The sequence below is a fragment of the Solea senegalensis genome, linkage group LG21, assembly GCF_019176455.1.
Source record: "Solea senegalensis isolate Sse05_10M linkage group LG21, IFAPA_SoseM_1, whole genome shotgun sequence".
NCBI classification, from domain to species: Eukaryota; Metazoa; Chordata; class Actinopteri; order Pleuronectiformes; family Soleidae; genus Solea; species Solea senegalensis.
This window is the reverse complement of record NC_058040.1, coordinates 16,473,639-16,491,501: the sequence shown is the minus strand read 5'-3', so window position 1 is coordinate 16,491,501 and position 17,863 is coordinate 16,473,639. Positions and strand designations below refer to the sequence as shown.

The 17,863-nt window shown below is 35.6% G+C and overlaps 2 protein-coding genes across 3 annotated transcripts in view; one reads left to right on the top strand and one right to left on the bottom strand.

The window, feature by feature from the left end:
* Nucleotides 1-8,485, top strand: part of rab27b (RAB27B, member RAS oncogene family) — a 30,520-nt gene extending 22,035 nt beyond the window's left edge. For both annotated transcript variants that reach the window (XM_044012784.1, XM_044012785.1), the window contains 5 exons: nt 4,884-5,057; nt 5,201-5,289; nt 5,862-5,965; nt 6,214-6,337; nt 7,517-8,485. In XM_044012784.1, coding sequence (XP_043868719.1) covers nt 4,905-5,057; nt 5,201-5,289; nt 5,862-5,965; nt 6,214-6,337; nt 7,517-7,703 — 657 coding nt within the window. In that variant the 5' untranslated portion in view covers nt 4,884-4,904 and the 3' untranslated portion in view covers nt 7,704-8,485. The remainder of the gene's footprint in view (nt 1-4,883; nt 5,058-5,200; nt 5,290-5,861; nt 5,966-6,213; nt 6,338-7,516) is intronic.
* An 8,355-nt stretch (nt 8,486-16,840) lies between these two features.
* LOC122758656 overlaps nt 16,841-17,863 on the bottom strand; it is a 49,957-nt gene continuing 48,934 nt past the window's right edge. Inside the window, exon 26 of the mRNA XM_044012925.1 lies at nt 16,841-17,573. Within this exon, the coding sequence (XP_043868860.1) occupies nt 17,438-17,573 (136 nt within the window). The 3' untranslated portion in view covers nt 16,841-17,437. The remainder of the gene's footprint in view (nt 17,574-17,863) is intronic.

Genomic DNA, 17,863 nt, shown 5'->3' with positions numbered 1-17,863 from the left:
TGAAATCGAAATTTTCTTGATTGTACAAAATAAATAAACTTAAAAATATACTTGTAGATGGCGCTAGCATAGAATTGAAGGAGGTAGCAGCTTATTCAGCTACTGTTTTAATCATTAGTCATATCAGGGGATCTCCAATAATACATTTTAAAGCCAGCTTTAAAAAAATTGTGCATGTACTATATACAAATATCCAATGAAATGTGTTCAAAGGAGTGAAACTGCAGACTTGTTTGTGTCTCTGAAAGTCATGTTGCTCGTTCTTATCTCAAAGCACAAGGAGGAAGAACAAACCACAGCTTCCTTAAAAGATGCCAAATTGACACTAATTCACATCATTGATATGTCAATAACACACAAGTCGTATCTTCTCTGTGCTCAAACGACTGGTTTGTTTTTCCTCCGTCTCTCGTGTTTCACCTCGTTCGTTTCCTCTCCTTCTCTCCTGTTGTGTCGTTCATACATTTTTAATGTTCTCTCTGTGTTTTATGGTTTTGTTCTTGCTGCTCATATTAAGACACGGGCAAAACATTTCCTCCACAATCCACAGTAGTACATTAGCTGTACATTTCTTTCTTTCTTTTTAATTAATGTGGCTGCGTGCTGTGTGTACATATCTTTGAGTGCTAGCTGTTGCATTAGCATACAGAGTAGTTGGCGTTAATGACAGTGTCATGTGTGTAAATATTGAACGAGTGCTGGCTTTCAAAAGAAATGTTAAACCCTGAATCATGTTGTAATGACAATATCTAATCAGGAAAAAACATAATAGGATATTTTCATAATGGCTTATTGTCATCGTACAGGATATATATAAAAGGAAAATAAAACATTTATGTGAACACCAAGTTTATACACTGGATTTACTGTTTGTTACACACTGCACTATTCCCTAAAAGCAGTGGTTCCCAAAGACTGGGTTGGGACCCACAAATCGGTCGCAGGAGATTTTACTTTTAAGATTTATGTGTATGTTTCAAAAAAGAATCCATATAACAAATGTCTTTGTTATATGGAGCAAACAAAAACTAGAAAATATTCACATTTTTTCACATTTTCAAAAAATACCTCAAACTGATAAATCAATTATCAAAAATAAAGCTTTTAACACAATTTATATTATGATTATCTTTAAAAAAAGATCAAGTATGAAACACTAACTACACTTATTAGATGTTATATCATTCCTCTCCCAAATTAAAGTAATTTTGACATAATTTATTTTATTTAGACTTAGCATTTAAAGCAACACAGTGTGGGATTTGCTCTCTGGGTCCCCCTACAGTTGGTAAACAGTATTATTTCCTCCTCAGGCTTTGACAGAGGTTGATTATGTTATTTGAAGGTTGAAATCTTAAATTGTGTCTTTCACCACCGCCATGAAATTGAGCAAACATTTTGCTGTCAGCTGACCAGGCTGCTGTCGACTCGTTTGCCCGGGGGAAATAGTGACTGACGGACTCATGCTACACACGCCGCTAGTTTCTCCACCAGTAATGACAAATCAATGAGGTCAAATCCTCCACCGTTTTCTCGCCCTTAGCCTCACACTCACTGAGGGCTTTGTCAATACCGCGACTAACAGAGGCTAAATGTCTTATATAGAGATTGTCTCTATAGATACATTTAAACTGCGTCGCCTTATATAGAAAATGTTTCATTTCTTTTAATATATGGAAACATTACTTCTTTAAAGCAATGTTGGATTTGTGATGTTTCTCATAAACTATTGGGTTTTTATTTCGTTAATGCCTCACAGGATTCCTCGTACTGTGCCATTAGAACCTCCAAAACACCAGCAAAGTGTGGCGTTAGCCTTAATTTACCATCTGCCATTTACTCTCTCTCTGTAAACATTAGTGCTACTGCTGTAAATTAGCAACTTACTCTGGAAAACAAATAAAAGTATGTTATTTCTGTTGCTACATGTCTCTTAATGAAAATGATAACAAAAAGAGCTGGTTTGGTGATGTTGTCTTTTTGTACGGTTTGAGCCGTCTCCTCACAAGAATTAACCTTGAACACCAAAGCCTCAACATGTCCGCCTGAACACTTCGATACCTGGCAGTTATTTACAATTTATGGCAGATTAAGAATGTATTAACAGTAATTTTATTTAGTTTTATTTAGAAAAGAAAGAGGCTTTGAAGTGAAACGTCTTAGCTTCCAGAAACCGTTGGAATTTTACGGTAACGTAAAGAGCGCTTGCCCAAACATAACGCCAATGATACACTCTGTGTTAAAATTTTAGGAAATTTTAAACACTAATGCCACCCCAAAAAATCAAATATTCCCCTAAATGTGTTGGTAATGTTTGGCCTTGGTGTTTAAAGGTATACAAATAAAACAGTTGTTCATAAAAAATAAAAAAATTCCCCTAAATGGAGGGGAACTTAGCAGTTCTAAGTGACGCTCTGTGCATATAGTCAAATTAATAGTCTTGGTCCTTTAGTAACATACACACAACAACATGTAAATAATTAAAGATAACACACTGGCTAACTAGCAGTACAAAATATTTCAGGGTTTGTCCGGGAAGTTAAAGCAGGAGGGTAAACTACGTCTTTAAAAGCTCAAGCAAAAGTATCTCTATGGATTTAAAATACAATATTCAACAACATATATAACCTGAGTCATTATTACAGATAATGCCATGATTTTACCTAAAATAAACTTTATGTATGGTAGCCATTTTTGTGAAATCTCTATCAAAATCACTATTTTGAAATCTTTCCAAACAAGGCAGTAGTAGACCGGTAGTACGCCACAATCACACATTTAGCCACTTAACAGAAGACTCTCTGAATAGAAATCTACAACGGCTTAAGTCCAGAATATTTTAGGAATACTTTTGCCACTTTATCTCAATAATAGACGACCTTTTACAACTGGAAACTGAGGTCTGTAAAATGTGCACCAAAGTCCATAGAGAAAATCAGCAATTGAAGAGCTGCTGGTGTACTGCTGCCTCATGTTTGTGTCACTTAGGTAAATCCAAGTAAAGGAATTCAAACTCCAAATTCATAAAAATAACACATTTGAAACTTACTGATGCAGCAGTGGAGGAACAACTCCTGTGTGCTGTGACGTTCTCTGTGGACTTTGGTGTGAGGAGAGAGTGAATTTACTCATTCTTAAACCAAGGTTTCAAACTGGATCAGCAGCATCTGTGTGTTTGTGTAAAGTCATGACACAGAAAACTGACTGTAACACAAATTATATAACGTTTCCGTGTGTGTCTGTGTTGTGCTTTCACAGCTGCTATTTTTACAACACTGAGTTGATATTAAAATTAAGAACCCTCACTCGTCAGATATATGTTTTGCCCGGGTGGTGAACGACAACGCCTCCGATTCACACCGTCGCAGACACAGTGAGGTTATTGTGAGGAGATCAGAGCTCGCAGTTAATCAGCGTCCACGTTACAATATAAAGCCCAGTGTTGTACGTTGTTCCTCTCAGCTGAGCGAATTAAAGAGTCTTATGATCCGCTCTCTAAATATACCACATGTACTGTAGCTGCGAGGCAAACACACAACAACTCACTGGATCATCTCACATGAAGACTAAATTCCTTTTCTTTCCCCCTCTGATGTACACAGCCACTTTATTAGGTACACCTGCTGAACTGCTCGTAAATATCGAATCAACCAATCACACAGAAGCAGACAAGTGGCTGAAGTTCAAACTGAGCAGAATGAAAATAATTTAAAGTGACTGTCTATATCTTTTTTAACATCTTATATTATATTTTATATTCTTTCCATGTATATTTTGCTTATATTGTGTATATATATATATATATATACATATACACACATATTGCTCTATTAAAGAGTTGTTAAGTGCCTGAAACTTTGCTGAACACAACAATTTCCCACTTTTGGGATCAATAAAATACATCTGTCTATCAATCTGTTTGAACTAGGATTGAAACAATTACTCGATTAATCGATAACTAAATGAATCTTCAATTTGTAAAATCTATTGGTTTTTTTAAGAATTAAAACAGGTTTTCAGATGATTTTTCAGCTTTTTAAATGTGAGTGTTCACAGAGAATGGAATAAAACAGAAAAAATATCCAATGAGCAGCAGTTTTCAGGGAGAAAATGACAGATTCAAAACGATAGAATAACGTAATTTTTCTACATTAAAATGTCTATAAAAGTCAAGACTAGTGTACATATATTAGCCAAAATGTTCCCAGCACTCATGGAATTCATGGAAATCCATATTTATACTGCAGGAGATGGACATTTGTCATCATTGGCTTTGTGGATAAAATGCCAGAAATGTTCACTGTTAAGCCACGGAACATGGAACTGGTCCCTATTCTTGTATTTCACAATAAAAGCCCTGGAAATGGGTAACCAAAGTGCTTTAACTTTGAAACGAGTATGGGAAGTGTTTTGTTTGTGACGCAAGAGGCAGATAAAGACAAGAAAAAAAGAGATTTTTTGTTATTGTTTCGATTGGAAACAGAAACTACGAGTGGCAGAAATGACATGCGACATATTGAGTCATTTGTTTTCCAGTAGTTTGCATTTGATCAATAACTTGTGTGCGTCGTAATATTGTTTTTAAATATTGTTAAATACTCGTATTTAACAACACGCTGTGATTTCTGTCATGTGATTTTCACAAAGTGCTGTTGCTACATAAACGTCACCAGGAATCTCATGGTTTGTTTTTTTAAAGTTGGGGGTTTTGACTTTATGGGAACAGACTGACCCTGTGATTGTGTGTCCATAATTCAGCCGTCGGTTCTGAGAGCTTGTATAAAAACACACACACACACACACACACACATCAGTGTGTTTTCTCAACGTGGACTTGTTTAATCTCTAAATTCTCCTCTGTTTTGTTTGTTTATTTTGCCTAGGTTTATATTCGGGTCATCACTATGACTGATGGGGACTATGACTACCTTATAAAGCTCCTGGCCCTGGGAGACTCTGGTGTGGGAAAGACCACGTTCCTGTACAGATACACAGACAACAAGTTCAACCCCAAATTCATCACCACAGTCGGCATCGACTTCAGGGAAAAAAGAGTGGTGAGTTCACGTTTGAAGCCTCAGCTCCACTGGAATTCCACATCATAAGTCCTGGTTTCCATAGTTACCTTGACCCACCCCTTTTCTTTTTATGAGCTACTAGTAAACTAGTAAAATAGTAATGTGTGTGTGTTTGTCCTCAGGTGTACACGTCCTCGAACCCTAATGGGACGAACACAGGGAAAACCTTCAAGGTCCACCTTCAGCTTTGGGACACGGCCGGACAGGAGAGGTGTGGACAGTGTGTTTTTATCAAAATTACAAAAAAAAATGTTTAATTTCGGTGGTTTAATTTCACTGAAGAGCTTGAAACAACAGATCTCTACCTCTGTGTGTGCATGTTTGTGTTACCTCACAAGGACCGAGTATAAACACCACCCTTGTCAGGACTGTTACGTATTATGGGGACAAAAGTCTTGTTCTAATCACAGTTGATTCTCATTTAAAAGGTATAAAGAAACGTTTCCCCTGTAAATTAAAACTAATTAATTTGATTTTATCTTATTTTAAATGAATATTTTTGCTTGGTGTACAAGACCTTCTAGATTCTTTTATTGTGAGGTTTGGCAAACACCATATTTTGCACTGTTTTATTGACAACAAAACTAACTGATGACTCAAAAATATATAATCTGTAGCCACAGCCATGTTAGTTGGTTGATCAACAAAAATATGGGTTGTTCAGATTTAAATAAAATGAGTTTGAGACTGGAATATTGACACCAAGACTCTTTTTGCTCAGCTCTTTGGAATGATAGTTATATATATATAAAAATAAATAATGTTTGCTTGCGTTTGTTTCAGGTTCCGCAGCCTGACAACGGCGTTCTTCAGAGACGCCATGGGGTTCCTGCTGATGTTTGACCTCACCAGCCAGCAGAGTTTCCTCAATGTCAGAAACTGGATGAGTACGTTGTTATTTACACGTTTGAAACCTTTTTGGGGGTTTATGGACTCGTCCTGTCGATACCGTACTCTACGGTCCAAAAACTCTGGAATATGTCAATTAAAGGGAACATAAAGAAGTTGTAATATGAAGAAAGTCTGAATTAAAAGTGTTTGTGTCGTGTTACACATATAAATGGATTGACTTCTCATTATTAATGTTTGCACGTCTCATTTGTTTGTTTGTTTGTTTGTTTGTGTTCGTGTCCAGGTCAACTACAGGCCAACGCCTACTGTGAGAACCCAGACATCGTGTTGGTGGGAAACAAGGCCGACTTGGCCGACCAGCGGGAAGTTCAGGAGAAACAGGTCAAAGAGCTGGCTGATAAATACGGGTGAGGTTTGAGACTCTTTTTTTTTCAGAAGATATCCGGTAATTTGGCTCCAGACATTCTCTGGACTTTAATGTTCACAGGTGAAGACGAGCGCGTCAAAACCAGGGTCTAAAAATCCCTTCTCTGTTCACTAATATATATATATATATATATATATATATATATATATACACATATATATATATATATACACACACACACATATATATATACACATATATATATACACATATATATATATATATATATATATATATATATACTGTATTATATTAAAATCATAACATACTCCCAAAAGATACAAGCAACGTTGCAACAGAGTATTACAGCCAAACTTAAGTGAGGGGAAAAAGTGTAAATTATATTACAAGAATAAAGTTGTAATTTTATGAGAAAAAAAATCATAATATTACAAGAATAATGTTGTAATATTAGCAGAAGAATTTGCAAATATAAAAGGTTTTATAAGGGATGTGACATCAACAGTTTCTTAAATTCTTAGACCAGCTCGTTTGACAACATCCAATATCGGATCAAATATTAACACAAACAAGCAGTTGAACAGGTGTACCTAATAAAGTGGTCAGAAAGCATCTCATCACACACACACACACACACTCACAGAGAGAGATGGATGGTTCATGACACCGACGTTTTTTAACAAATGACTTCCTGTTAGACGAGGCAACAAGTCATTTCCTGGTGTCTGTCCAGTCAGCTGACTCCTCTGTTGCCTGGCAACAACAACTCTGTTCTAGGAAGAAATGAGCCAGAGAGAATCTGACAATAAACCTCATTCATTTAATATCTTAAACTTGTTTGTTAGGAGAGGTTGGTTGTTCAGGAGATTTATGATGTGAACAAAGCTGATTAAAAATAGCATTGTTAAGAATAAACCTGAAAAATAAAAAATGATATTCATATTTTTGAAATTTTGATAAAAACATTCCAAGTTTTTAAGAATAATTATCTTTTAAACAAACCATTGAGATAGTTTTGAATTATAACAAACAAGTTATAAATAAATCCAAAGTTTTGAGATAGTTTTAAATTATAACAGACAAGTTATAAATAAATTAAAAGTTTTGTATAACATTTTCAGTCTGAATCTGCACTAAAGTCTAGAAATATTATTAGGAACCAGGACTAAAGTCTTTCCACTGTTCTTGTCCCCTTCAGGATCCCGTACTTTGAGACGAGTGCGGCGACAGGCGCAGAAGTGGACCAGACAGTGATCACGCTGCTGGACCTGGTCATGAAGAGGATGGAGCAGTGCGTGGACAAACCACCCGCAGAGGCCGCCAACGGCAACGGTGCCGCCAAGCTCGCCGACGAGCAGCCCAGCGCCAAGAAGTGTGCGTGTTAGGTCGAGAGGTCGATTCAGGAAACCACGCACGCACAAGAGTCTGTGTCCGTCCGTCTGTACTTTCTACTCGTCACATTCCCACCATGGTTTTTACTCTCCGCTCTGTCACGTTTGACCGCATGTTTCTTTTCTCCTTTTTCTTTTTTCTCTGTCTTTTCCTCTCAAACATCATGCTTCTCTGTCAGTTACACAGTGCTGCCGCCCTCTAGTGGACATCAACTTAGCACAGTGTCAGTGTGTGTGTCTGCCACGGAGCTTTTGTTCAGGAGGAAGTGAAATTCATATAAAATGTGCGACCTGTTTTATGGAATTAGATTTGTGTCGATATTTTCAAACAACACTTGTTGACAAAGTGAACAATAAACAAATTGCAAATAAAATATGGATTTAATCGTTCAAAAATATTTATATATTTTTGTTTGTAATGATTGGAATTTTGTTTGCTCCGACTCGTTTGTGTTTGCGCTCCCTTGGTTACTGAGTTTTGGAGTGACAGCTCAATGGTGCGTAAGTAGTCACAGGCTTGGACTCGCTGTCCGTCTGGAATTTTGTTCCGACAAAATAATTGTAAGTATCTAACGTTGATAATCTGACAGATTTTGTCAGATGTCGACGGGGAAAATTTGGGGACATGTAGCCAATCAGCAGGCAGCTTCCCAAGCCCCGTCCATGGTCAGAATCGTAAACAACAAAACTGGCGCAAAGAAAAAGTGTTGGATCAAACAAAATTCTGATCATTGCAAACAAAAAGTGTCTTTTCAAATGAATAAAATACAGTATTTTTGAACAATAAAATACAGTATTTTTGAACAATAAAATCCATATTTTATTTGCAATTTGTGTATTTTGATTTTGTGGTTAATTTTTACTTTGCTTTGTGAAAAGTGTTTGAAAACATTGACTCAAATCTAATTCCATAAATAGAAATGCTTTATTTTACCCATAATTGTTACAAACGATAAAAAGCATTGGTTGAATTTAAAATAAAAATACAGTCTATATTAAATGTCACTTTGAGGATCCCAACTTTTTTTTGGCCCTTTTTTTTGAGAATGTGGGAATCCTTGTTTTAAATGGATCTAAATTGAAGTTTTTCCACCTGAACCAGGCTCAACAACTGTGTTACCGCTGTGTTTATTTAATTCTCATTTTTCCCGCCTCACACATGTTCTATGTTGCGCACATATTTGCCTACGATCGTCGTTTTTACACTTACAATTTTAGTGTGATTTTCAATAAAAAAACGGATATTTTTTCTGCAAACGCATCAAATCAACTCACGAGTGAGTGAGGATGTAGTTGTTTTTTTTTCTTTAAATCGTACAATGGGTGGAGAGATTTATGATCACCCGTCCCTGGAACACGACCATTTTTAAGAAAAAAAATGAAATTATCAGGGTTCGCACAGGTCCTTGAAACCCTTTAAAAGTTTGTGAATTAAAAAAAAATAATTCAAGGCACGTTTTAAAAAATGTCCACATAGGTCATTGACAGTGCTTGAATTTCGTGCAAGAAAGAAGTTCAGTTGATATTTAGGCCATCGTGGGATAGGGGTGTGGCCAAAAATACCATGTTACGATAATATCACAATATTGTGACATAGGCACACAACAGCTCGAGTGAGAACTTGACGCCATCTAGTCTAGTGGACTGAAACATGAATTTATATATTTTTTTTATCCACAAAAAGTTTAATGTGTTTCTGTAACATCCTTTAAAAACAATGAAATCCATATTTGACGTCTGTAAAGATATTTCACTGTATCAGAATACGTAGGTTGAATATCGGAACATGTCACATGTGTGCAGCTGAGGATAAAAACATTGTTATGTATCATTATCAGAGCGTCATCGGCGTACGGTTTCACACTGATCTTAATGCCATGGCTTTTTAAGCGTTATTTCGTGTTAGAGGTAAAGATTATTATCAGCTGCTCTGAAGGTCAAAGGTCACCGTGACTCGCCAACAACTTAACTGGAGGGAAAGGTAACTTGTAATGCAGTTTTTAAAAGAAAATGGTTGGGAAGGTGAATCACACAAAGTATTTTTTGTATCTAAAAGGTATTTTAAAGAATATACTCAAACCTCGTCAGGTGATGTTCGATCTCATGGCAGCTGATTTTAGCTCAACCTTTCTTTGACTTCTTCAGTTTTAAATCCAGCGCTTTAAAGGCCCCTTAATACGACCAATGTTGCTATGAAACGACTAATTATTTATATAACATAGTATATAATATAATAAGAAGAAATTAAACATTAGATTCTCTTGTCTAATTTAACATGTTTTGTTATAACTGTACATTTATTTGCTATAGTCAAATATTTTTTTCCTGAAAATGTAAATGAGAAATAACTTTGGCTTTTTGCTTTTGTTGGCTCATCCATCTTTTGTCTTGTTTTGTAGTTTGTTTTTCCTTTCACGTATCAGATTATCCGTTACACTTTGAGCTCAGCTGTTCATTTTACAGTAAAAATTAAAATGAATTTATTAAATGTAGGGCTGCAACTAACGATCATTTTCATAAATTGATTATAGTGTTGATTATTTTCTTGATTAACCGAGTATAAAATGTCAGAAAAATGTCTTGTATTTGTCCACAAACCAAAATAATAACGTTTTATTGATTTCTTTGTCAAATGGAGCAAAGAAACCAGCAAAGCATTCAAATCTAAGAAGCTGATTAAAACATTCAATCTTTAATAATTGATTAATGGAATAATTGTTGCAGTTCTAAGTAAAAACAAAATCTACTTTGGTTTCAAGATTATTTCCTTTTAAAAAGGTCCAATATGCAATTTGAGGTACTGAAATGTCATTAATATTTACAATACTTTTGTCTTTTGTCTCTGAAGGACGTCGTCAGTGAACAGAGTCAGAAAAACAAACAACTATTTTTATTTGGTTTTTTTTTAGGTCAAATGCTGGCACAGTATGGTACAGAAGAACATTGTTATGTATCATTAGATGAGCGTCGTCTGTGTATTGTTTCACGCTGATTTTAACTTATCGCCTTATTGAGTTGTTTCGAGTACCAGACGTCGGCTACGTCATCTGACCCTGAAGGTCTATGGTCAACGTGACTCTCCAACAATTGTTTTTTTTTATTTAAATTTAAATGTTTTTTGAAGGGTGTGCCAAATAAAAACAGAAAACACCACGAGGAAAAGTTTTGTTTTTAACAACGTCTTTTTTTATAGGTCAAATTGCCAACATTTAAACTGCAGTGCCATATTAAATACTAATTATTGTGGCTCTAATGATACTTGACATCACGTATTATTCAGTAAGCATTCTGTCTTAAACTAAGTGCTATTCTTAACAGAATCGTAAATCTAAGATGTTGAAGAAAAGGTTGTTGGTTTTTGCTAAGACTGAACCAGACGTTTAATCAAAGTAAAATCAAGACAATGAGCTAAAAAGAGGCTAAAACGTTCCATCTTGTAACCTTTTAAAAACAATTTTGACAAAAAGCAGCTTAAAAACGTGTCTTTAAAAGGTTAATATCAAGTGTTGATTTTATTAAAGCTTTTGCGACAGAAAACCAACCTAGCAACTTTAAGTGCAGAGACACAACCATCACAAAGAGCAACAATGCTAAATTATTGTTAGTTTTGCTTTAAAGTATTTTAATTTAAAGTACTGAAGCGAATGATACAGATTTAGCATCGACTTTGTACGTAATCTTATCTCGTGAAAAAAATTTGCGTCACACAACAGTGTCAGCAGAAATAAATCAAGTTATGGTTTTAATCGTATTTGAAACTTTAATAATCAAGATTTTTCTTCACGTCGTGAACCAAGGCCTCTTAACAGTGACAATCTTTTACCTAATTTTTCATCTCTTCTTCTTGTGCTTCTCATCTTCGCTCCAATTCCATTTGACACGACTTTTGCTTCACGTTAGCGCTGAGTTGTGTGCGTTTGTTTTACTGCCTTAAACCCGAGCGTCTCATCCTCTAATGTCGTTTCTGAGAAGTTTACACTGTTTGAAGAATCATGTTGTGCCTGTTATTAACTCTGATCCTCTGTTCAAGTGTGTGAGCTACTATAATATTTTAATGCATTATTCGGATTAAAAAACAACAAAACAGAGGCAAAAAGGAAGAAGAAGAAACACTGATGTTTTTGTGCCCGATATATGGAAATGACTCATTAATCCTAAAGTACCTCTAAAAGCTTTTATTTTTGGAAATTCTCTGCGTGAATTCTCCTCTCTGATGCCTGCAGTTTGTACACAATTGTTTCGTTTGTTTTTTGTTTTGTTTTCCCCGCCGTGTGCATCAATGCCTGTGTGTGTTTGTTGGGTTTGTTGCACTGTCAGCATGTTTGACACCCTGAGAATGGAATGACCTGTGATGTGTTAAATGTTTCTAATGTCAGAGATGCAAATAAATCTGTGGTTGTTTTTACCCTTTGGCTTTTTTTTGTGTCTCGACGTGAAGTGTTGAAGTGTGCGGGTCACAAAAAGAGATAGTAGTCTATTCAAAAATATTATACAGTTTCATGGTATAGTTAGGCATCAGAAAATGTCTTGAAAACATCATATAACTTAGTATAGTATCAAAGAAGTTCAAATATAATATTGCAAAAGGTCATCAAAACCACCCGAAATACATTGTAGTATAATAACGTACAAAAGAGTAAAATGTAATGTAATGTGGTGAGGTGTCGCATATGTTGCAAAAGTCATCAGTCGGTCAAAACCACCCAAAAACAACAAAGAATAGTAAAGTACAAAAAAAGTCGTCAAATAGTCATCAAACCACCCTTAAAACATCAAAGAATTGTAAAAAACGTCGGGAAAGTTAACAAAACCACTCTAATAACATCATTGTTTAGTAACGTCCTAAAATAAATTTAAAACATAACAAACATCACAATAAAATATATCTACACATGTAGACAGAACCAGTTTGAGTTGCATAAGGACTTTAGATTGAATCTGTCTCAGACCAAGTACAAATATGTGACACACTTCCTGTGTCTGCCCTTTCAAATTAAAGCCATGCCTAGTTCAGTCCTATAGCTTTTTTCAGTTTTATTCCATAACAAATGAAATTTTGCAGATTAAGATTATGATTAGGGGATTACCTTAGAAATTAAATACAAGTTACACTTTGCCACATAAATGCTTCAGTGCCCTTTTTAATCTTTGCCCCTGCCCTTCATAATGTCTATGCACGCCACTGTACACACTCATTCACCTCATTATAACAACACAATCGCCATGGAGTAAAAAGAACAGTCACTTACTAGATTGATGATTAATTGGCGTAACGGGAAGCGTCAGGGATTATATGAAGATGAGATTATGTTCATCCATAAAGACATCATAGTCTGGTTCCATCAGTGAAACAAAGTCCAAAGTTGATCTTCTCGTTGCAGACTTGGTGCAAATTCCGCATTTAAATGTGACGCTATAGTTCTGCGTCATGTGCCCAAATAAGCACATTTTTACAAGTGGCTGGAGAAAGTTCCCTCTGGTTTCTGTCTCATCATCTTCACTGAGACGATGTTCCACCGCAGCTTCTTCTCTTCAACTGTTCGGTCAGATTTGATTCGCTTCTCTGGAACCATCTTTAAATGACCGGCGGCGTCGCATTTTACCGGCTTTCTCTGCGTTCAACTCGCACCAAACGGTTCTCAGATCCAGTCAGAGTACAAAAACACCACCACCAGAACGAGAACTGCGACTGTCCGGTGAGCGGCAAACAGTAGACTGAGTCCCGGAATATTCCAGTCAGATAAAGTGCTCAAACCAAAGGCTGAGGACCAAAGGCTGTCACTGGGTCGCACAGTCTAACACCCTCCGGTCTTGGGTCCTCGGGTCTACAACCCTTGACGGCGCTGCTGCTAGTGCTAGTGCTAGCATTAGCTCCGTGACCGGTGTGGGATCAGAACTTGGGGCCGGTGTTTCTTCGTCTGAATATGGGGTCTCGTCGCAGCGGGTTCCTCCGTATTTAAAGGCTGAATGTCGGTATAAATCACTCACCCCCTCGAGCTCGTACGCAGGAGTTTATAGTTTGATATTAGTAGTAGTTCCATTTCGTACAGAGGCGGTAAAATCACTTCAAACCGAAATGCCTCTTGGGGGCCGCACGCGCGCTTGCGCAGGAACATAAAAGTTGACATTCAACTTCATACTTGGGTTAAATATTCAAATAAAAAAATTTCCTTAAAAAATACTTTTGTTGACGATAAAATTGGTGACAAAAAAATAATATTGTGAAAGTTCTGGTGAGATAATATATCAAGGAGGTGCCTCTAGGGCGAGTTGAAGCACCAGGAAGCTCTTCCTCGGCAAGAAGGCGGGACTTATGGTGCGTTTCCATTATACTGTTGGACTTCATAGTTCCTCCTCAACGTCGACGTCATTTTATACGCGACACAAACTTCGTCTGAGATTCGGCTCACGATTGATCTCTGGCTTTCAGCAGACTAAAAACTCCAGACTCCTCTGTTAAATGTTGACATGACATTTAACAGACGCTTCTATCCAAAGCAACTCACAATGGGATTGAGTACATTTTAGACATTTCCTTTGCTAAATTTTGGAGATTAACGTCATGTTTTTTAAGTCCTTTTAACTGAGCTACAATTCGGCAACTAAAACATAGTATACAATAAATTTGGTTAAACCATTTAATAGTAAGACAAAAAAAGTCTTAAACATTGTAAAAGGTTGGAAAAAAGGTCAGTGTCATGAGGCATCACAAAATTTCATGCTACAGCAAGATATCAAAAATATTGTAAAACCACATAGCTCGTAAAAGTGTCAGTAAAATAATACATTAAAAAGGTCATACAGTAATATAGTAACAATATGAGAAAAGTCGTAAAGTTAGTGGTTAACAATTATACACTATATATATATATATATATATATATATGTACTAGATTTTGACATTGACAAAGTTAGTTTGCAAAGAAAAGTCATATAATATCATTTGACATTTAGAAGAAAAATAGACAAGAACGTTGCTCAGAAACAGCTGTTTCAAATGTTTCTTCTCGTTTTTCTTCAAAAACAAAACACAAAAACACAGATGTTATAATATTATCACAGTGGAGAATTTATTTGCATATTGTTTTTAAGAAACTTCTCACCAAAAGAGAGAGAATATGAAACATAAAAATAAATACCCAGGAACAGCAGAACCAGTAGAATGTGACGGAGTGTGGAAGTTACAAAAATAAGTGGTTGTAATTTTCATTTCTTTGTACATGTGTGTGTGTGTGTTTGTGTTAAAACTATAGTGACATTGTGTAGTAAAAATTTCCCACACAGCTGAAATATGAATATTTTTCATAGAGAAAACTCATGATTTCCAAAAGAAACAACACAAATACATGAACTGATGTAAACATAAGAATCCAAAGAGTGTCAGAAAAATAAGAATAATAGCTTCATCTTTCTAATATATGTTTAAAAATAAAGTTCAGGTGCTGCTGTTGAAACAGCACAAAAATCATGATCAATTAAACCAGTGAAACAGCCTGATTTTCACCCGATCTTTTAAATTCAGTGACCCCTCCCATCCTGTTGTTTCCCTTTAAAAATAAAAGCACATATTAACAGTTAAATGTCTTTCTTTCCTCTGCCACATTTTCAATTAACATACATCTCACACCCACACATTATTTTATTTTACCTTTGTTTCCACAAAGGTCTGTGTCTGTAATTTTGTTAAACTCCTCCCTTAAAGTCGAGAATTTGCCTTAGATTCCAGACTGTGCACCACAGGAAGTTAGCAAGGATAACTAGGAAGCTATGTGCATCAATTCCATTGTTTGGTGTTGTTGATTAAGTGTTTAGCTATATAATTAAACATAAACTTGTTAGTCAAACACAAAACTTTTCATAAAGAAAACAATTAAACCCCCAAAAAATTAATTTACATAAAATTTTGTTGAAAAAGCCCTGCATTTTAAAAGTGACAACAGAGCCGAAGCAACAGCTCAATATACTTTTTTTAATATTTAAATTGTCAGAATTGAAAATATATTGAACTATAATAAAGTAGAACGCAAAAAGTCTAGCATGAGTTGACATTAATACTTAGCTGGAAACTGCTATGCTACTGCTAAGCTGTAAAGAGGCTGTTAGCTGCTGCTGCTGTTGCTAGCTAACATAAATGACATAAAATACACAAAACAAACAAAACATCATGGTTTAAATTCATGGTACACTTTCACCTTTTTTTCTACCAAAAGACACGTTGTTGTTTCTGTAACACCATATCTTTACATTTCAAGAGCAGAACTGATGCTAACCTAGCTTGCTAGTTTTGTTTTTCCATTTACGTGTTAGCAAACTAAACTGTGAGGGAAATGAATCTTGCCTTTTCTCTGTAGGACCAGACTTTGGAGAAATTTCAACTTTGAGAAGCCTCTTAATGCTTCTCTGTGAATTGAATACTGGGGGACACAAAAGAAAACCCATGAAAACGAGGCGTTTCAACATTTCATACCAGCAAAAACTGTATTTGAAGTAAACCTATTACTGTACACCCTCAATGTGTTCAACGCGCTTTTGTGTGAATCCAGATTACAATACAACCAACTCGAGAGACACAAACACACATTATTGATGGCAAGTGTGATTTTCTTCATCTTCTAAATAATTCTAATCCCTTAAATCTTACGTATGAGGGAGGCCCAGAGATACAGCAGCAAAACCCCCTTAAATACCTGATGAACAACACACATATGCATCATTTCATTCTCTAAAAAATGATCCTCTGCCCCCAACAAGCAACAGCACATTCAGATCATAACAACAACAACAAAAATAAACGCAATAATTCAACATAAATAATCTCTTAATCTGAATTGTTTCTGCGTGTGATTAAAGAAAGTTTTTCGTGTTATCATCTTACCCTGTGATATGTCAACAGCCTGCGTGGGATACGTTCAAAAAATACTGCATATAAATGTGTTACACATGTTAAACTAAACACTTTTTAAATGACGTATGAATTATTATTGGAGTGAAAAGAAGTGACGGCAAAGAAAAACAGAAGCAGAATTGGAGCAAATTATGAGGAAACAAGAAAAAAAAAACAGGTTTTCAAGCTCCTGCAAATGTACATTTTTCAGAACATTCATTCTTTTTTTATTCTACATTTGACTTTATTGTTAAATGGTGGCTGTGACAATAAAGCGAGTCATATTTAGTTTCTCTCTGCTTCATGTTGATATGTTTTGGTTTTTAAAGAGATTCCCGTTTGGTCACTCAAAAATCTATAGGATTATGTACGCTGAGTCCGATAAATACTGGTTTTGAAAACAGAAGAGAATCGTAACTTTGTACGTGAAAAAAAAAAAAACACCATCCTTGTGGCCAAAAAAAAACAAACAAATTGAAAGCAACACTTCATATGAAAGTGCTTTTATATCAAAAGTGTATCCAATGGAAATAAAATGGCTTAGTGTTGTATTTCCTGTAGACCACCAGGAGAGGGCGATAAATAATGAACATTTATGGAGAATTGTTAATTAAATTCTGATGAATTTACACAGAAATTTGATAAAAACTTATTTTATTCTATTACCAAATTAGCTTTGTAATGTATTATTATCAATAATTATTATTGGTGAACAAAACACAACAGAAAAATAATAAATCCTGGTATAATTTTGTGTGCCGTCACATCGGCTGAGAGTCTATTAAAATTAGACATTTATATACAGATTTATGTTTTAGTGAGTGAGTGAGTGAGTGTTACAGGTTCACACGTTGGAGACATTTTCTGTCTGCTCCTTAGACGGCGGCAGCTGCTGCTGCTGTTCTTCATCTTCATCGTCGACGCTCAGGTCCAGCCTCAGGTTATCAAGAGTCTGACGAATGGTCAGAGCTTCCTTACGTCTGTTGGAGAAAGAGAATGTGAATTTGTGCCAATTAAAGAAATAATAAGAATTAAAAAAAGGATAACAAATATCCAACTTGACAACTTGAGTCATTATCACCCTCACAAGGTCAAATCATGGTTTGTGAGGTCACAGCGACCTGAGAGCTGCAAATTTTAATTAGTTTGTCCTTGAGATCAAATGAACAAATTGGAAGAGTTTTCCTCAGATGTTGAATCCACAAGCTCACAATGTCACAGTGGCTTTGTTAAGTGACAATAAACCACCAAATTCTGTGATTCTTTGTAC